The 21,461-nt window shown below is 37.1% G+C and overlaps 1 protein-coding gene across 5 annotated transcripts; it reads right to left on the bottom strand.

Moving 5' to 3' along the window:
- Positions 1-3,007: 3,007 nt before the first annotated feature.
- RSRC2 (arginine and serine rich coiled-coil 2) lies at positions 3,008-21,459 on the bottom strand. 5 transcript variants are annotated; one of them, XM_024758703.1, is made up of 12 exons: positions 21,327-21,459; positions 19,601-19,686; positions 17,097-17,253; positions 15,503-15,546; positions 14,621-14,698; positions 12,833-13,045; positions 12,068-12,271; positions 10,556-10,678; positions 8,131-8,210; positions 6,960-7,192; positions 6,477-6,566; positions 3,008-3,990 (listed from the first exon to the last, which is right to left on the bottom strand). In XM_024758703.1, the coding sequence occupies exons 5-12, from the start codon at positions 14,626-14,628 to the stop codon at positions 3,811-3,813; spliced, it is 1,131 nt and encodes a 376-aa protein (XP_024614471.1). In that variant the 5' UTR covers positions 14,629-14,698; positions 15,503-15,546; positions 17,097-17,253; positions 19,601-19,686; positions 21,327-21,459; the 3' UTR covers positions 3,008-3,810. The 5 variants fall into 5 exon arrangements, with proteins under 5 accessions (XP_024614471.1, XP_024614473.1, XP_024614470.1 ...); XM_024758705.1 differs by having other exon boundaries at positions 6,960-7,189; XM_024758702.1 differs by lacking the exons at positions 14,621-14,698; positions 19,601-19,686 and having other exon boundaries at positions 6,960-7,189; positions 12,833-13,023.
- Positions 21,460-21,461: the final 2 nt, after the last annotated feature.

The following is a 21,461-nucleotide window of genomic DNA, read 5'->3' as shown; positions in this document are numbered from 1 at the left end:
TCCCAGAATGCAATGGTGTCTCTTATACCCACTTCTGAGGTTGCTCGGGAGCAAGGCATGCTGGATATGGGTTTCTAATCGACTGTTAACTCATTGTTTGCATTGCATACTGGGATTGATCCTTTTTAATGTGAAGAAAGCCAAACTACATCAGATCGTGTTACAACAATATGAGTTGTCTCTTACGCATTTAAGGCTGCAAAAAATCAGAGCACGATGTACGGCTTATCACAGATCCTGGTGAATAAGGAACTCCAGTTTTGCCACAGACTACCGTTGTGATCTTGGAGAAGCTACTTTAGTTTACTGGGCTTGTTTCACTTTGTCATGAAGAACTAGCTTGACCTTAGATTATTTTAGATTTGTCTGTTGCAGCTTTTGGTGATTTCTCTCCTTCAATCACTCATTCATTCAATAACATTTATTTACCGAGTTCTATGTGCCAGGCACTGTTTTAGGAGCTAAGGGTGTAAGAGTGAGCAAACTAGAGAAGTTCCTGCTTTCATAGAGGGTACAGGCTAGCAAAAGAAAGAAACAAAAAATAAACATACATGTTCCCGCTCTTGGGTCAAAGTGGATGTTGATGGGTATTCATCATATTAATAAATAGATATGTGAAATAAAAACAGGAATGGATATGTAAAAAATTTGACATTTCTGTGGGAGTCAGTGGATGGAAGAACTGAGGTTTGAACTGAATTATGAAGTGTTAGGAGGGCAAAGTTGGTGGTATGGGGGGTGGAATTAAGAGTCCTAGTCTGAAGAAATGGCGTGTAGAACGAAAAGGCAGAGTGGACCAAAATGAGGCTGGAACATTAGGCAAGTACTCACCATATTAGGGACATTGTCTCCACCTCCAAACTGGCAAGTCATTTCAACATTTTAAACAAGTGGTGGGTCTATGACCCACAAATTTTCATTTTGGTAAGATGGTCCTGATGGCATGATAGGAAAAGGACTGGCGATGGAGCAAACGTAGAATTCCAAATCTAGTAGACTGATAGATTTTTGTAATAAGATCAACAAATGTTAGCTTGGATTAGGGTAGTGGCAATAGTGAAGGGTTGATATTTAATAGAGAATATTTAAAAGATAAAATTAAAGCAACAGAGATAACTGAAGGTTTGTATATAGGGAATGAGAGAAAAGGGTGGTGAATTATTTGCCAGGATTCTGACTTAAGAAACTGGTTAAATAAGTGATCATTTGAGATAGAGAAAAAAATCATTTGATGTTGACCAGGTTTGGGAGTAAAGGGTGAGTTCCATTTTGGCTATGTGGTACCTTGAGGCAATTTTATCCTTATAAACAATTTTATCCGTATATAACTCTAGTTAGGTAAGTAACTAGAGTAGTGGAAGAAATTTTTGAAGCTCTAGTATATTGAAGGTAAAATTTTCGGGCTCAGTGGAGGTGTATATTACACAGATATTTGGCTAAGCTCCAAAGAGGATTGAACTAAAGATTAGCATTTGGCTGGTTCAAATTTTTATGGAAAGTAAATACAAAGATGATAGAGAATGAGACTGCATAGTGAAGAACAGAGTGGGAAGGAAGTCTAGGACTGAGCCCTAGAGGGCTGGGATTTAGGATGAGACAACTACAGAAACTGATGCACAGCCAGTGGGAGAACTAGGAGAGGGCCCCTGAGAAACTATATTTAAGTATATACTTAAATCATCTTTTGGCCATGAAATTAACTTGGAATGATATATAATACAACTTAATTTCTGCTTCTATCTCCTTCTACCAACCTACTATAGTATTTTTCTAATTTAATCACCATCAATGATCACCCAAATTGGAAACATCATCTTTGAATTTTCTTATCCTCCAAGCCAGTTGCTCTCACAAAGCTCATCAAAACCTTGCCTCAAATAGTGTGGTCTTGTCTTACTACCATGTCTTGAAAGAATCTCCTGGACAGCAACTTATGTTCCCGTCGCATACAAGAGTAAAGCCCAAAACATCCATGGTGGAGTACCAGGCTTTGGACACGGAAAGCACAGTAACAGCCAGAAAAAAGGGGAAAAAAAGTTTTAAGCATATAAATGCTTCCCTACAAACTCATTTCAAATTGAGCCAAGCAGTTAACTGGCCCCCACCCCCAGGATTCCAATAATTGCTTCATAAAATTTAATTATGCAAATTGCAATTACCTATATGCCTCCCTCTAAATCTGCATTGTCCAGGATGGTTTCCCCTGGCTGTATGTAGCTATTAATAACTTTAAATATGACTAGTCCCAACTGGGATGTTAAAATGTAAAATACCCCCTGGATTTCAAACACAAGCATGCAAGTAAGAATGTAAAATCTCTACTAAGAATACTGATTACCTAACTCAATTATTTTAGACATACTAAATGAATCCATACTAAATGAATCAAAATTAGTTTCCTGTTTAAAATTAGCTATAAAAATTCTTTAAATTACTAAATAAGTACAGGATGGACCATATCATTCATCGTGTATGGCCAGCTCCTAAAATACCACAGAAAAACACAGGAAGCAGTTCAATGTGTGCTTTTCATATCCACACTGCATTACAGGCCCCCAATCATTCTTTTTTCCCCCAAAAACACTCTTAATGAAACAGATTTCAGAAGGTACAGCTCACCAGGAAAATGTGAATTTGGGATGACTCCAAAGTGAAAAACCATGGTGTTATTTCCCCAGAAACTTGACTTTGTCGCTGAAGCATTAAGAGCCATCTCTCCCCAAAATAATTGTGCTCTGGGAAAACCAAACATTTACCAAAACACATTAAGCAGTCTTCCCTTGTGCTACTACATTGTGGAGATGTTTTTCAAAGGATTTTTCCAGTGAAAGCTAAAAATTATGAATTTGTTGTAATGAAAGCAAATGAAGTACAAGTTCTGTAGTCCCCTCCTTCCACCAGAACTATGCCCTAAATTTAATCAATTTAGTGACAAAGTTGTTTTCTGTTTTAGTACTTCAGGTTAGACAATTCAAAAGGGATAATGAGGAAAGGGCATACAAAGAACTTGTTATAAGGCACTTTATTAAAATAAAAGTGCTTACATCCCTTTAATGTATTAATCTATTTCCTGAATAACATAATGGAATATTTAACAAATACTGTACACCAGTTCTGTCCCTTATAATAGTAGGAAAACAGTATTATTTTACTAAGTTTTTTCACTCCTCCCAACTTCCTTTTACATTTTTGCTCACCATGGTATTGCCTATAGCATAATTCTTAAAAAAAAAAAACAACGGAATTTCTAGTCAGTGTCTTCCACTAGAAATTGCAAAATGCTACAGAAACCATAAGACAAATTCAAATAAGAATTCCAGGTAACTTAAATTAACACGAGTTTTGAGAAAACCATTTTTATTATCATCACCACCCAGCCTATTTGTGCTGGATTATGTACCAAATGGCCAGATCTTCTAAAGAACATCTACATAACATTTCTTTCATGTTTCAAGAGATGAAAATAACTGTACAAGGTTAAGTACAAAAGTACACAAGACAGTGGACACCAAAAATCCATGTATGAGATTTTATCCCATCTGCAGCTTTTATATATTTGAAAAGTAGAATTCATTAACTAAAAAATATTGTCCTTCTATAGTCCTGTCAAGTTTAATGGAAGCGGGTTTAACCTGATTACAACACTAACACCAGTATCACTGATCTGATATTTACAAAAAATCATATTTTTCAATAAATTAAAGTCAATGCAACACCCATGCAAGCTAGAATGCCAGCTGTTTGGTGAACAAGGACCTGACATCAGAACCAGAAGTCTATAAAAGTCCCAAGTATAAAGTGTGATTTTCTTCAAACTGTGTCCATTCCTCGCATCGATGATGTAAAACCCAATCCCATTCCTCTTTGTGTGTGGGTTTGTGATCTTGCCATTTCATACTGAGCGTCTAGATTTCTGAATACTTCTTCCTGCTGTTTCAATGTCTTGTAACTTTCTTCATCAACGGAGCTACATCCAGCTTCATCTTCACTCTAAATAACAGATACAAAATATACTATTAAAATGAATTCACTTAGGAATAAAAAGTGCTTCTCTCCCTTAAGAAGTACTACTACATCACATTTTTGCAGTACATATTTGACCTCACTTAGCTTCCATTCATTCATTCAGCACCTATGGAATTCAAGGCAATGTTCATTCTAGGTACTGGGATAGAGCAGGACATAACAAAAATCATTCAGTGGGCCCAAGAAAGAACATGTAGAACAGGCCAGGGACTTCCCTGGGGGTGCAGTGGTTAAGAATCCACGTGCCAATGCAGGGGACAAGGGTTCAAGCCCTGGTCTGGGAAGATCCCACATGCCATGGAGCAACTGAGCCCGTGCGACACGACTACTGAAGCCCACGCTCCACAACGAGAAGCCACTGCAATGAGAAGCCTGCATCCCGCTGCGAAGAGTAGCCCCCGCTCGTTGAAACTAGAGAAAGCCCGCGTGCAGCAATGAAGACCCAATGCAGCCAAAAATAAATAAAGCATCTAGGGAAAAGTGAAGGAGAAAATGGGGATGGAGTGTAAACCAAATATCCCTTCAATGAAAAACCAACTCCCTTAGTAATAACCAATATCTGAACATTTGTCGACCTTACCAGGTTGTTGTGTAAAACCTAAAACCTTCCTTGGGACTTCCCTGGTAGTCCAGTGGCTAAGACTCTGTGCTCCCAATGCAGGGGACCTGGGTTCAGCCCCTGGTCAGGGAACTAAATCCCACATGCTGCAACTAAGAGTTCGCATGCCGCAACTAAAAGATCCCGCTTGCTGCAACTAAGACCTGGCACAGCCAAATTAATTAATTATTTTTTTAAAAACCCACAAAAAAACTCAAACAAAACACTTCCTTGAAAAAAATTAAGAAAGTCCAACCCCACACCAAGTATAGTTAACCTTAAATGGGCATTTTTTCTTTTTATACATCTTTATCGGAGTATAACTGCTTTACGATGTTGTGTTAGTTTCTGCTGTATAACAAAGTGAATCATCCATATGCATACATATATCCCCATATCCCCTCCTTCCTGAGCCTCCCTCCCACCCTCCCTATCCCACTCCTCTAGGGCATCACAAAGCACCAAACTTATCTACCTGTGCTTTGCAGCAGCTTCTCACTAGCCATCCATTTTACATTTGGTAGTGTATGTATGTTAATGCCACTCTCTCACTACGTCCCAGCCTCCCCCACCCCCACCCACCCCATGTCCTCAAGTCCGTTTGCAACGTCTACATCTTTATTCCTGCCCTACCACTAGGTTCATCAGTACCAATTTTTAGATTTCATATATATGCGTTAGCATATGGTATTTTTCTTTTTCTGACTTACTTCACTCTGTATGACACACTCTAGTTCCATCCACCTCACTACAAATAACTGTTTCATTCCCTTTTATGGCTGAGTAATATTCCATTTAAATGGGCAATTTAATTAATTAATTTTGGGGGGGGCATGTTGGGTCACTGTTACTGCATGCAGGGTAGCAGCGAGCGGGGGCTACTCTTCTTTGTGGTGCGCAGGCTTCTCTTGTTGTGGAGCACAGTGCGTGGGCTTCAGTAGTTGTGGCACATGGGCTTAGTTGCTCTGCGGCATGTGGGATCTTCCTGGACCAGGGATTGAACCCCTGTCCCCTGCATTGGTAGGCAGATTCTTATCCATTGTGCTACCAGGGAAGCCCTAAACGGGCATTTTTAAAAGCAAATTAATTCCTTTTTACAATTTTTTTTTTTAATTTACTAAGAAAAGCTTATGATTTTGAACAAGGTTTGCTTAAGGCATAAACACGCAGTAACAATCAACAACTGTTTTATTTCTTATGTTTTGGCCATGCTGCACAGCATGTGGGATCTTTGTTCCCCGACCAGGGATTGAACCCACATCCCCTACAATGGAAGTGTGGGGTCTTAACCACTGGAGCTTCAGGGAAGTCCCTCAACAAATGTTTTAATCAAATTTAACAATTTGGGGCTTCCCTGGTGGCGCAGTGGTTGAGAATCTGCCTAACGCAGGGGACACGGGTTCAAGCCCTGGTCTGGGAGAATCCCACATGCTGTGGAGCAACTAGGCCCGTGAGCCACAACTACTGAGCCTGCGCGTCTGGAGCCTGTGCTCCGCAATGAGAGGCCGCGACAGTGAGAGGCCCGCGCACCGCGATGAAGAGTCGCCCCCACTTGCCACAACCAGAGAAAGCCCTCGCACAGAAATGAAGACCCAACACAGCAAAAACAAATAAATAAATAAACTCCTACCCCCAACATCTTCTTAAAAAAAAAATTTTTTTTAACAATTTGTATTGTTGACTAGTGATAATTTATTGGTTAATTCTGTGAAGTTAATGTAGAGAACACAAATGAAAGAGCACTAGAAAGTACCCAGAGATGACACATCACTGAAATAATGTTTAAGTTGAGAACCAAGTTACCCTAAAAATATAAAATAACATGAACTTTATTACAAAGTGTATAACTCACCTTAATACCCATTAATTTCCTAAATTTGACATTTTGGTCCTTGTTTCCGAAATTCAATTTCTCCCATATTTCAGCAGACTGGGATTTGTCCTGTTAAAAAAACAATGAATTTTTAGCATATGTAAAATTTAAATACCTTGTATTATGATACTAGATCTTTCCATAATATAGTCTTAGTAGAAAAACAATAGCATTTATGGCATTCCACCAATGGAATTTATAATCACCTTAATAATATGAAAAAAAAAATCTAAGCTAAGGAACCAACTCTTTCCCCTTAATAAATGTAGGGCAATATTGGTTTTCTCTGAAAGCCTGACTTAGATCGTGCATTTTCCCCCCCAGAATTAATAATTGTAGCAAATTAAATTATTCCAGTCAGGCTCTCAGAAGAAAGATAAACCCAAACTAATCTTTTCCAATCCAAGTTTGTTTTTCTAAGCTGAGGAATCAATGACAAAAAAGGAGAATAAGAGAACTTACTCCTTCTTTCTTGCCTTGCCAAAGCATTTTCCTTTTTTTCTCTTGTTCAGCAAATTTCATTGGATTCACAGCTGCTGGGTTGTAATAGCTAGGTACAGCTATTCCGGTCTCTGCCAAAGCTTTAGCCTGCAAGGCTGCCATCTGAGCTGCCATAGCTATCTGAGGAGTTACTTGTGTTCCTGATGCCAATAGGGCAGCAACATTGAGAACAGAACCTCCGGTAGCTGCAGCTGCTGAAGAGGAAATAAGTATGGATTTTAACCAAAACAAACCTCCTAATTTACAGTAATACATTATTTATATATAAGAGCTACTAATCTGCAAAAAGGCAGAATATTTTCACCAAATAGAAAATGACTGTGTTAAGCTTATAAAGCAATAACATTTTAGCAAATATTAATGTATTCATCACTAGACATTTCTGTATATGATCCCTTATATATACTTAAAGTTCACTTACTTCTGAGGATAAAGGGAATCCTGCAAATAGGATAAAGGTGTATGATTTCAATGGAAATGAACTAGTGACTGTCGCTAAACTTTTAATACATTGACTTTTCTTTGTATGGTTCTTTATAGCTCACAAAACAATCTCACAACATCTAATGTGAAACTCACAAGAAACATTTAAAACTATTTAACAGGTATTATACACACTTATCATACTAGGCCCAAGTCCTATAAAAGTTAAGTGCCAGGTCTGTTACTTCTACCTTCCAGATTACATTTCATACAGGATCTCTCTGATCACCTTTAAATCATCCACAGGCAGTGTGTCTGTGTTATGCCTAAAACTTGATTTTTAATAGTAAGACATAATACATACTCCAGTTCATCATCTTTAATAAACTGCATTTCCAAAATCATAACTAAAAGACATATGCAGTGATGGCTAAACTGCTACATGAACAAGAATAGTCACTATTCACTTTTCAAAATTATCTACATTGACCAAATCAGAAATACAGTGCAAAAAAAGTTTTATGAGGTACAAAAGTAACACTAAAAATAACATGTTCCCAATTCAATTAGTAATTTACAGCATACTGATCTACAGCATACTGACGGGTAGAAGGGATCACACATGATTCTCTTCCTATTACTTTTCCTGAACTTTTCAAATGTTCTATAAATACTGCCATACTTCCATAATAAAGAAAACAAAAATTACCTGCAGCTATTTCCTGTTGTTTTTGTTTTTCAACCATTTCCTTTTCTCGCTGTTCCTGTAATTTCTTTGCCCTTTCCAACCTGTCAAAGACAATTTAAATAAATAAAAATATCAATATATAAAGCCAACATTTATCTCTTTATGTATACATATGTAGGCATAAAACACTTTATATAGAATTTTAAATAAATTTAATACCTTCCCCAAATTGATATCTGCATGTGGGAAAAAAAGCAATCATTCTTAAGATGGTATCAGTCACAATTAGATAATATTTCACTACTGGTTTTAAACATTTTTAATTTCACTGAATAGCCAACAACTCTAGTAGCTTTTATATACAGTTCCCACAGAGTCATTAAAATGGTTATGAGATAAAAGTTATTCAATCTTCATCAGTGCTGGTTACAGAAGGATAAAATTAAATCTTGCAAATTGAGACATTGAGAAAACATATTGAAAGCTGAGTAAATCTTAGGGTACATGCAATAATTTATAGAATTACCTAAATGCTTCTTAAGGGAGGCCGATACAGGATTAAGGCCAATCAAAGCATGCAAATGATTTTTATATAAACAGACTTTATTAGTCTCTAAATCAGTGAAAATTAAAAAGCCAAAAATAAAATTTAAAAAAGGGCAAGCAAACCCTGCCATTCTCTATAATCTAATAAAACGGGGGGAAAAACCTAAATATTAGAAAACTACTATTAGGAGGTAAAGAAATTATTAGCAAAGGAACTGAAAACGTGAAACACAAATTCATCCCCCAAAACAAATTCTGATTCACACTGAATTCACCACTGAATACACACACTAAACAAAATGTGCTGTCAAGTAGGTATCTATCTGGTATATCACAAATGGTAAGTAATGTTATCTTCACAGTGAGTTCCTGAAAGAGAAAGCCCTTTTCTTCCAAAGATTTCTTGATTTACCAATCATAAGTTAAACACCACCCTCTCCCTCCTCTATAGTATAAAGGGGCAAGGATTGGGGAAAAAGTTTCTTGGGGGAGGGGAGCAGTGGGCACTACAGGTAAAATACAGTAGTAGAAAATTGACATTTGCTTTAACAATTGTCATAATTCACATAAAAGGATAACAATCTATAATTTTGTTCCCTTCTATTGAGCACACATGAAAGAAAGACAAGTAGTACAGCCTTGAATTTGTCCTAATCAGGAAGAAGTTTCTGATTAGGATTAATGTTAAAACATAGGTTCATAAATAAAAGTATTTCCAAAGCAGTTTTAAAAATTGTCATCTGAAAATCACTAAGTAGACTAAATTAAAGTTTTAGATGCTAGTTATAGATTCAACTTTAGTATAATCCAAAATTTTAAATACAATAAACTTAAGAGTAAACAAGAATAAACTTTAGGGCTTAAAAAAATTCATGATCAAAGTTAATGGACCATTCTTTATAAATTAGTTCAGATATTGTAGAAAATTATTTCCTAATTCTGTTGATTTTAGTTTCAGTAAGAAAGTAACTGACAGCTACTGGCTGTATATTTTAAGTGGCCACTGCAGGTTTGGAATCAATACCATTCACTAAGGTGAATGGAATGGAGAAGGGGTGAGCTCACACCTTTGCTGCTGCTGCTGTTCAGCTGGAGTTTCTGCCAGGCTGGGTTCACAGGGCAGCAGCCCATCAGGTTACATTGTGATAACTGTATTTTTGTAATGAAAAAAAAATACAAACTCAATTTCATAAAAAAAAAAATCAAAATCAAAAGATTTTAGTTTTTTAGAATATGGGAAAACCTGCAAACAAGGGCTTGGATTTTACTTTACTTCTTGCCTCTATGAGGCAGTTCTTTCAATGGTTTTGCAGATTTCGGTTAGACAGCCCTGCTGTGTGTGGTCCCACAATCACCCATCTTTGAAACATTAGAAAATTTAAAAATACAATGATCTTCCTATGCTATCACAGCAGTAAAAACTTTAAGATCAAATGAACTGGCTTATTATTCGCCACCTTCAAAATAGGAAAACTACTGACAGAATTCTACTTATTGTTTCAGAGACTTTTCTTAAGGAAGAACAAAGAAGGTAAAGACAAAGCAGTTTTAGATGCAAAATTAACAGTTATTAGATCACATTTAAGATTTTTTAAAAAGTTCCAAGGGCCAACTGAAAATATTCGAGTCTAGACTTGAGAAAAATGAATTAGTTAATCATGAAGAAAAAAGAGAAACTGTTGAAGAAATACTCTTTCCAGCTGTGCAAATAAGCAAATTAAAGATGGGAATTAACAAACCACTTAATACAGTTCTGTATCACAAAACTGCCACAGTAGTTATGGCTAGATTTAATTATTTGAATTATCCTCTGAAAGCATTCATTTGGTCCACAACAATTGAATATCTACCTCAAGATGAAAAGGAGAAAAAAAATGTATTGAATAAAAAATATACACACCTCCTAGCTAAAGCTTCTTGTGCATCCATTGCTGTGTTTCTGCCTCGGAAGGGAGGTGGGCTAGGAGTTCGGCTTAAACTTCTGCTAAATCTTCTCGGTTTTTCAATTCTCTTCTTTCTATCTCTTTAATAAATCATATTTTACATGTCTCAGTATGGCCAAGTAATAATTATTTTATTGAATCAAAATAAATTACAGTTACATAGTTCAATAAAAATTAAACTGGTCTAGGAAATATATTTTGAACCCCTTCCATTCCACCTCTGTTGTACACCTTCCATAGGCACACCAAGTTCCTTGTATATAAGACTAGTTTCTATAAATTCACTTAACCATCCCTGTTTCAGATGGACATTTAGGTTGTTTCCAATCTTTTGCTATTACACCCAATGTTGCAAACGCTAGACTTGTACGTTAGTCATTTTACACTTGTGTAAGTCAATAGGTAGGATAAATTCCTACTAGTGGGATTGATAAGTTAAATGGTCCTAGTATTCTAATGTACAATGAATTAACTTGTAAATGTTTTCAAAAATATAAATCACGAAAACAAAATTAGAATTAAAAATAGTCATTGATTAGAATAAAAGGTATCAGTGGTTAAAACTAGAAATGCCATAAATAATGACCTGAATTGCCCAAATGGTGATTTAAAAAAAACAAAAACAGGGCTTTCCTGGTGGCGCAGTGGTTGGGAGTCCGCCTGCCGATGCAGGGGACATGGGTTCGTGCCCCGGTCCGGGAAGATCCGACATGCCGCAGAGCGGCTGGGTCCATGAGCCATGGCCGCTAAGCCTGCGCGTCCGGAGCCTGTGCTCCGCAACGGGAGAGGCCACAACACTGAGAGGTCCGCGTACCGCAAAAAAACACAAAAACCAAAAACCAAAAAACAATGGTAATTAATGGTGAAATTACCATTTACTTTAGATTGACTATATCTCCTAACTGGTAAAGTTCAATTTAGGCAACTATTACACACTAAAACCAATGATTAAAAACTGAAAAAATGATCAAACAAGTGACAAACCAAGTTATTATAAGCCAAAGTACACTTTTACCCATATTTCATTCTTTTAGACTATTTGACTTAATGAACAATAAATTAACAAAGAAGCTTTCACATTAACTTTATTACCAGTATCTGTGAATACAGATATAACACACTATTAGTAACTAATATTAGTAGAGAATAAACATATTCTCTGAATATTTATAATTAAATGCTCTTTATTGTATTTCCTGCCTAAACAAATCAAAATTTCCTTCCAATCAAGACAAGTGTGAATTTATAAGCTCATCTTTCTGAGTATCTGAGAGAGTATAACCAGTACGGTGGATTAAGCACACGTACTGACTTTGCTTTCAGATGCATTTGGAACCAGGTCCCAGCTTTACTATTTAAGAACTGTATGATGTTGGGCTTCTTGAGCAAGTTACTTAACCTTTCTAAGCCTGACTGAACAGACCCTGTGAGGGGTCTGTTTGATTTTATTCAAGATGATGAATACCTACCGACTTCTACTCCTTGTCCTACTCCTGCTTCTACTCCTATGTCTGTGTCTTGATCTTGAGCGGGAACGAGATCGGATCCGACGTTTTCTCTCCCTGCTTCTGGATCGTGATTTCTTCCTCTCTCTGCTTCTGGATCTTGACTTTTTCCGCTCCCTACTCCTGGATCTTGACTTCTTCCGCTCTCTGCTCCTACTACGATGACGCCTGAAATTCAAGTACATAAATTTGTAGTTACTTACAGGGAACACAATAAACTGATAATGTCAAAAAAGCAATGTTTCCTACCCCAATTTAAGATTCTGTTTAATAGCTTGAAGTCTACTGCTGAACCAAACTATTTCTAAGAGTAACAATCAAGTTATTCTACTACTGAAAATTTTTGACCAAATCTGATACCACACACATATTCCCCACAGAAATCCGCAAAATATGTTGCGGACACTGGTTTCTTAAAACACAACAAAAAAGCCACAAAAATTTGAACCATGACCCATTTCTCAAAAATCTTTTAACCCATACCTAAATAAAACCTAGACTAGAGTTCAGCAGCAAACGAATCCTGCACCAGCAATGTAAAAGGATTATGATATTGGCAAACTATATAAACATAATTCAGCAAAAATTTTTTCACTGTGACAGACAACTCAGAAAGTTAAAAATACCAATTTTCTAGCTAAGATTTTTTTGGGTGTTGCTCCATTAATGCAAACCTTTATGTAACTTAGGAATTCTTTAGAAGGCATTAACTTAGGAGAAACTACTTACCTTTCACGAGACCTAGACCTTGAATGACTTCTGCCTCTTGATGACTTTCTTTCTTTGCGTTTGTGTCTGTCCTCACCATTTTCAGATGAATTTAGCCGCTCTCTTCCTTTATCAGAAGAATGCTCTTTGTCATTATGTTCCTCAGACTTGTGTTTCTTAGAGGATTTATCTTTGGATTCATGTCTTCTTGCCTGTTTTAAGAAGAAGTTGGTTCTTTCAGGAAAATAGTGCAACAAAGAGAGTTAGTATGGGTATCAGTAGCAAAAATGTTGTGATGCAACATTAGTAACCTTAGGAGTGTGTGGCAAATTTAAAAAAAGATCTAGTTTCACATCACCCAAATGTTGCAGATGTATATTACTAATTTTACTTTTTCTTTATAAACCCCCCCAAATGCAGGTTCCACCCCCAAATACTTTCAATACCACAATCAAAACAATAACTTTCAATGTCAATAATATCGAAAAACCACTATTTCAGAAAAAGAGGAATCCCTGATGTTTCTTTTATCTAAGAGGGAAGTACACATGTATCAAAGTTTTTTCAATTTTCCAACAAACCTTTTAGAGAAACAGACACGTATATACAACAACTTCTAAATCCAGAATACATAATATTAAGTTTTAAAAGTTAACAATAACGAAGATAAGGACACAAAGAAATGCACCAGAAAAATGCATTTCCAATTAGGTAACTAAGTAAAATTAATCTAAGTATTAATATCTTCTAGCAACTTCAAATTACTTTACACAAAGTTAAGTGTCCTTTTTATAGCTATACTGCCACATCCTTTCTTAAAGACGGCTCTTGATTTTTCTCCCAATCCTAAACTGTGAAGCAATCACTTTTCATCTTGCAATATCCCAACAGGCTTGGAGTTCTATTACACTTCATGTACCTAGGGTAGAAAATGGCAACCATATCTGTTTTAATTTTTATGAAATCAAACTAGGTGTAACACAATTAATCCCTCTACCATTATATAATACATACTTCCCCCATATTCTGAACGATTATAAAAACCAAGGCTTTTGCTTTCACAACATATGCATTCAGAGACTGAGCTAAATTAATTGTATGATCAAGTCTCCATCCTACACTCACATACTGAATTAGGAAGTGCTAAACATTTGATTTCCCCCCATTAAGATTTGTCAAATCCATCTTGTAGCTAAAGCTTAAAATCCTGGACATTTCAGAATCACAATTTTAAAGCTGGAAGGAAACTCAGATCTTCTAATTCCCCCTACTTTATATATGACTAAATTAAGATCTAAAGTCACAAAGCTACATATTAGGAGAGTTGAACCCAGACCCCATATTCTTCTGACACCCAGGGCATCGTTTTCCACCACAACAGGACACTTAACTCATGCTTCCCAGAATAGACCTTAGCACATATTTCCTTCCGCTCAAGATTAACTTTTCTTAAAAACAAAAAGCTTAGTCAAACATTTTAGAACATGCATGGTGATACATCAGAAAAGGATCATAGTCTGTAATTTATTATTTTGCAGAAAAATAAGAGACCTGGAGACACAGCTAAATTTTAGTTTCAATGCCAGTTCTCCATGAGCTTATAAAAAAGACTATTTCCTTGATTTTGCCATATGGTGGCAAACTGGAAAATCTTTAAGTGGTTATTAAGCTTGCAAAAGTTTCAGTTTATTTCAAACCAGCTTTCCAAACATAACATTACTATTATTATTTTTTAAAAAAACCATTAAAACCCTTAACTGATTTAAGATATACTTAAGGGAAATAGGAGTTTGAATGACTAATAGTTACCTTATCATGAAGTAGGCTTATTATTTTGCTATCTGAGTCTGCAGCGTCTTCAGTTCAGTCTCTTCGCGCATTAGCACGCTGAGTATGATTTATTATAGAAATGTTATCATGTGAGCTAAACAAAATAGTCATTTTCACAAAAACTCTCCTAAATTAAAATTTAACAGAGCTTCCATTAGGGGAAGAGGTGAAGTCCCTGCCCACAGTGGTTTAAGGAGTCCCTTGCCCAGCCCCCATGAGACTCTTCTCCTCCCTTTTTGGCTTCTACTTCTGCTCTTCCTTTGTTGGCTCATTCCTTGTCTTCTCAGGTGGGCAAGTTAACTCCTCTGCAATACAGCTGCTGCCTTTCTTTATCCTCAAGTTTTGTGTCACCGCCATCTTTCCAGCAGTCCCTCACTGACACTTTTATTTCAAAATTCAATACTATTCTTAGGGAATCAAACTAGTTTACTAATGAAAAGGACTCTCATTATCTTCCATAAAGAAAAAGTAGCCCATAGATATCTAAAAGTATTGCTACTTAAAGATGATTGCGATTTAAAAGTCCTGAGCAGTTGTCAGGCATGAAGAGACTCGGGACCTCAGATTAATGGAAGCTCTGTGTGACAGGCCTAAAAAACCAGTTATATTCTTCATATGAAATTTTTATTGTGAATATTTTCACAACATAACATTAATAGTTTTTGAATGAACTTTTCATATAAACATCTATCTTCTTGAAAAATGATGAATCCAAATCATGCTTATTTTATAACTGAATTAAACCTTTTAAATTTCAAGTTTTGGTACTTACCTTGACAATATCATATATTCACACAAACATTTCTACCAGATACTTTACAAGTATTCTAAAGTGCCTATTCACTACAAAGTGTTAATTACCTCTTTGCTTCTGCTCCGGCTCCTGTGTTTTCTTCCTTCATTATCTGTGAACACACAAAAATTCACCATAAATAATGGTACAGAAACACCTCAAACACAAATTCCAAAACTCATACAAAGAACATTTCTGGCCACTTGCCTAACTAATCTATTTACTAGTCAAACTCTAAAGACTATTTTTTTATGGCAGGGGTGGGATTATTCTACTACAGTAATACTTCATGTATCTGAAATAAATCAAGCAATCTGAGCAAACCAGAATATAATCAAATAAGTAAGCAAAAAAAGTTCCACAAGTCCATGTTCCATGACATATGACAAACAGAGTTTGTCTTTCAGGTGGTCACAGATTCTTTTTTTTTTGCGGTACGCGGGCCTCTCACTGTTGTGGCCTCTCCCGTTGCGGAGCACAGGCTCCAGACGCACAGGCTCCGCGGCACGAAGGATCCTCCCGGACCGGGGCATGAACCTGTGTCCCCTGCATCGGCAGGCAGACTCTCAACCACTGCGCCAACCAGGGAAGCCCCTATCACAGATCCTCTATATTTTACAAAACATTCTGTCCAGTTCATCTTGCTTCCTATTACATAGCAAACTTATAAAGGGTCTTAATAGAGGAAAACAATTAAGAACAAAAGGAGCAAAGAATGCAAGAGAAAACAAACAGGTTGAATTATATTTGGAGTCTTTTAAGTAGTCAAAAAGATGTTACAGTTTAGAAAAATTCCCATTAAAAAGTAGTTATGATACTGTACAGTTTCAAACATATACATAAAAATTACACTTGAACCATTTTGTAGATGGACTATCTGTGGGTGCAACGGATAAATAACCAGAGTCCAGGTCTTGAAACTTTTTAACCCATTTCTATTCTATCTCTCTTTTAACTACTTAAGTATTGATTCATTAGCAATACATCATGCTTTCTATGCCACATCAGTCTAGTTAAAAAAAATGCTCTAAATAAAGAGCATTTCAAAACACTAAAAACTCTTGCTTTCAGAAATATTTTAACATTAAAAAGAAAACCAAGGTTAAAAATGTTCTTGTGGGCTTCCCTGGTGGCCCAGTGGTTGAGAGTCCGCCTGCCGATGCAGGGGACACGGGTTCGTGCCCTGGTTCGGGAGGATCCCACATGCCGCGGAGCAGCTGGGCCCATGAGCCATGGCCGCTGAGCCTGCGAGCCATGGCCGCTAAGCCTGCGCATCCGGAGCCTATGCTCCGCAATGGGAGAGGCCACAACAGTGAGAGGCCCACGTGGCGCAAAAAAAAAAAAAAAAAAAGCTCTTGTAACTTACATCAAAGATGTTAAGTAAGTTCAGAATATACCACTGCCCAGACTACATCTTTCAAAATATTGTTTTGCCTATGTTGAAAGGATAAAATTTGAACATCTGAGGGATAATAGTTATTGTGACACAAATTTAAGCATACATTCTGTCTTTGACAAGTTATAAAATTCCTGTATTAGGACATTTGTATTCCTCATAATTGAAAAATTCTCCAGAAAATTCCCAATGCACTTTTCACTATCCATTTCTCAATGGGAAGAACACATATTAATTACATCAGTAAACTTATGTCTTACACATACCTGACTTTCGTTTTCTTTCTCTTGACCTTGATCGTGATCTTGAATAATGATGTTTTGAGGCTCTGGGAGAAACAGATACATCGGACTGCTCTTTTTTCTTATCTCTATCTGGGGATGTCTTTTCTGGGGCTAGTCCATCTCGTTCTGTATCACTAGCCTAAAAGTTTAAAGAAAAATGGTTATAAATTCTTAACTGCACTTAAAATGTTTCCAATTACTTAAAAGAGTGAGAAGGGAGGAAAGATAGTTATCCTTGAGTTTTACAAAATTAAAAAATAAAGAAAATCAAGAAATCAGAAGAACTGATTTTCAAGTAGCTAAATATGCTTTGTACTTGCTAAGTAGGCCTGAATAAATTGAAATAACAATAAACAAACTGACTAACCCAATACCAGAGACACATGTAACTGAATGGATACATCTTTATTTTTTTTAATCATTATTTGTATAACTTTCAAAACATTGGGGGAAGGGGAAAATAGGGCTTCAAGTATCTCCATTAAGTATTCAAGCAGAGAAAATAGAGTCCATTTTAGATCTATGAATTCATTTAGTTGACTTTACCAATACTTGTATTTTAAATTAGCATAAAGAGGCATTTAAAAATGAGCTGTTAAAGGTTAAAAAGACCTAAGACTGTAAAATCTTAAAAAGCAAAGAGAATGCTTCTAGAATATTATTAAAAAAAAAAAACAACAGAAAATTAACTTACCTATCTGAGAACCCAATCTTAATTTCATTAACCCTCTTTAATGAAAGCCCCTTGGCACAGTGCTGCTGCAAAATATGGTCTGCCTCTCCTCACATATGCTCTGGGCTATGGAAACATTAAGTTGTTTCTGCTTTAAAGCATTTTATAAGTTATCACAATATAAATTTAAAAAAATTAAAATAGTCAAGAGTACACACTCTTTCCCAAAGACCCGATTTACCTAGGAGAGTAGGTTCCTTCATTAAATTGATTTAAATGAGTCATAGAGGGACTTACCTGGTGGTGCGGTGGTTAAGAATCTGCCTGCCAATGCAGGGGACATGGGTTCGAGCCCTGGTCCAGGAAGATCAAACATGCAACGGAACAACTAAGCCCGTGCACCACAACTACTAAGCCTGTGCTCTACAGCCCGTGAGTCACAACTACTGAGCCCGCGTGCCTAAATCCAGTGCTCCGGAACAAGAGAACCCACCGCAATGAGAAGCCTGCGCACTGCAACGAAGAGTAGCCCCCGCTCTCCGCAACTAGAGAAAGCCCTTGCGCAGCACCAAAGACCCGAAGCATCAATCAATCAATCAATAATAAGTTTATTAAAAAAAAAAAAAGAGTCATAGAAAAAAGCTTCAAGGAGAAACTAAAACCTAAATGTTCTCCTGAGTGAAATTCTGATAAAAGGCAGGGAAAACAGTTTCCGTAATATGTGGAAGGTGGACGTTGGCAACCCATCTAACCAGAGAGGAAATACAAAAATAGTCAATACCCCCAGGGAGTTGATTACTTACCACATGAGTTAGCAAAGTATCGCCCTTGAGCTAAGAATGACTTTTACATTTTTAAAAGGGTTGTTAAAACAAGCAAGCAAGGAATGTGACAGAGACTGTATGTTGCACATGGTCCACAATGCCTAAAATATCTACTAACTTGCTCTTTACAGAAAAAAGATCTGGATTGGGTAAATAGTGAATATACTATACATTTTCAGCAGGAGAAATAATCACATGATAATGAACTTCTTCCTTTAGGAAGATTAGTCCAGAAAACAAACACCAAGTAAACTAAATGGGGAGTACTTTAACAAATGAAGTGTGAGACATCACATTATTTTAACAACTATTTTCTGATGGTCAAAAATGCACCTAACTCGATGTTAGACTTCAGGAATAAAATAATAAATTAAAAGGGAAGGATTTACAGGTTAGTTAGGATGAAAGACATATTATGGGATGAAACACCTAATTACTGGGGAGGCCCATTCCAGCACACATGCTTCTCTATGTATGGGTGATCTCTGGAATCATAAAATTTTTGTGCAGAAAGGCTCTCATCTCTTAGAATCAAGCTCAACTTTCTCATTTCACAGATGAGATCCAGCAACATTAGCTGACTCACGTAAGATGGTACTCTCTTTGCTGTCTAATATTATAATACATGACACTATATCACACAACTAAAGATGATTCTGATTTTCACAACTAACATTGGTCATTTTCTTTTACTCTTGTTCTCATCACTATTCTTTTTTCTTTTGGGGCCTCACCGTGCGGCACGTGGATCTTAGTTCCCCGACCATGGATGCAGCCCGTGCCCCCTGCAATGGAAGCGTGGAGTCTTAACCACTGGACCACCAGGGAAGTCCTCATCACTATTCTTTTTTTTTTAATTTAATTTTTTTATACAGCAGATTATTAGTTATCCATTTTATACATCTTAGTGTATGTATGTCAATCCCCTCATCACTATTCTTAAGGATTATTTCTGACAGGTCTGTGATGTGCTGTGTTGGTAAACTTACACTTAGTAAAATGCCCTTAAGGGAAGGCACTCTGTAAAACGGGCTAATAACTCACACCGAACAGCCATTTTCATCTGTAAAACACACTACAGGACAAAAACAAAAACCATCGTATCACTAAACAGATGTGAATAATAGGGGGCCACTTAGCTCACCCGAAGCTTTTATTTCCTTGAGAATATATTATAGTAGAATAACAAAAATACCCAAATAAAATCGAGTATTAAAACTTCTCTGAAAATATCTAAGATTTCAATTTAGTACGGACCTATGTGTAAATCTTAAATGCTAACTGCAAAAAGGCCCTTCACTCTACCATTTTCTCTATTAGAAAAACACCACTGTTTCCTAAAATTCACTTCTTTAAAACCCCAATGGCACTCAAGACATAGTATAAGAATTTTTTCCAGTGCAAAGACGGCACATTGGACTTAATACTAGGCCACATCTCGAGGGGATGGTCTTTTTATTGAACAAGGCGCTGCAGAAACGAAGGTCTGAATTTTTTTTTGAATATTTGAGCCCAAGTAAAATAATACTGTTCTTTCAAGTAGATTAAGAAGCCCAAAGCACTAGTTAAACAAAAAAATATTTAAATAGATTATGTGCCCAACTGTTTGAACAAGGATTCCAAATCGGTTATCAAAAACCCGGTTCTAAATCAAATCAATTAGGTATGGGGGCGCGGGTGGGAGGGGCAGACAATTTCTACTTCCAGATACCCCAATGATCGGATGAGTACGAGTTTTTCGTTATTCTTAACAGTCCTATTTATTTTAGTCCTATTTATCTTCGAAAACGAGAAAACACAACTTTTTAGTCAATGGAAAAGAATGCAAAATGTTTGCATTTTTCTTGTGACCGGATAAGTAAAATGAAGTAATCACACAATAATGCGATCCATCAGGATTGGGCATCTTATAACCAAAGCAGGCTTAATTTCTCAGAAAACGTAATTTAAGAACTGTAGCTTTCATTTAAAATTTAACGGGCCTATGAAGGGCTCTTAAATTTAAAGTAACAATGCCAATGTTAGGGCTTTGATTATGTTTCTCGAAACCTTCAAAATGATTACATCAGGAGCCACTTCGGAAACGGAGCCAGTCAGAATTCGTAGCTCCAAAGACTTCTCATTAAGTCGAATTTTTACTCCCTTCGAGAAACACGTTCCCTAGATGCTTACTAAGGAATAAACTAAGGTTTACACGGACGTTCACCCTAACCGAAATTATGCAGCTAGAATCATCTCACTGAGCGTAGGCAAAATAATCGCTACAAGACCGCTTGCTCTCTTCTCACGTTCTACCTCTTACAGGCACCTCCTTTTTGACCCCATACTTTTCAGAGACGACCCCTGATCCCTTTTCTCTCTTCCCCAGCCCTTTCCCACCGCGAACATAAATGCCCAAGCCCTAACGAAACTCAATATAATCACCAACCAGGGTAAGCAAAACTGGAGTCAGTTCTGTGGGACAAAAGGAACATAAAACTGGGAAAGACACGAGGAAAGTTCTGGAAGAAAAGACACTCCCTGCGGCTCCCCACCCCCATCGACACCGCCTTCTTTCCCCCTCCCTACGGCAGCCATGATGGCGGGCGCAGAAGAAGGCCGCGGCGCCATCTTGTCCACACACTAGCCCCGACAACAGCTCTGGGAGCCGTTCATCCCTTCTTTGCAGAGCAGCAAAAAAATATGCCTGACTTTAAACTCAGATTCGGCACCTACCGCCATAGTCCAGAGTCCTGGCCGCTACGGCGGCACCTCCACTTGCCGCTCTCCACAGTACCGGCCGCCTAAACGCTTCGCAACACTGAAATCGCTCCCGCGAGAGACCCGGATGGCACAAAAGGGCTAAGACCC

The sequence above is a fragment of the Neophocaena asiaeorientalis genome, unplaced genomic scaffold, assembly GCF_003031525.2.
Source record: "Neophocaena asiaeorientalis asiaeorientalis breed wild unplaced genomic scaffold, Neophocaena_asiaeorientalis_V1.1 scaffold77, whole genome shotgun sequence".
NCBI lineage: Eukaryota > Metazoa > Chordata > Mammalia > Artiodactyla > Phocoenidae > Neophocaena > Neophocaena asiaeorientalis.
This window is presented reverse-complemented; position numbering and strand designations above follow the sequence as displayed.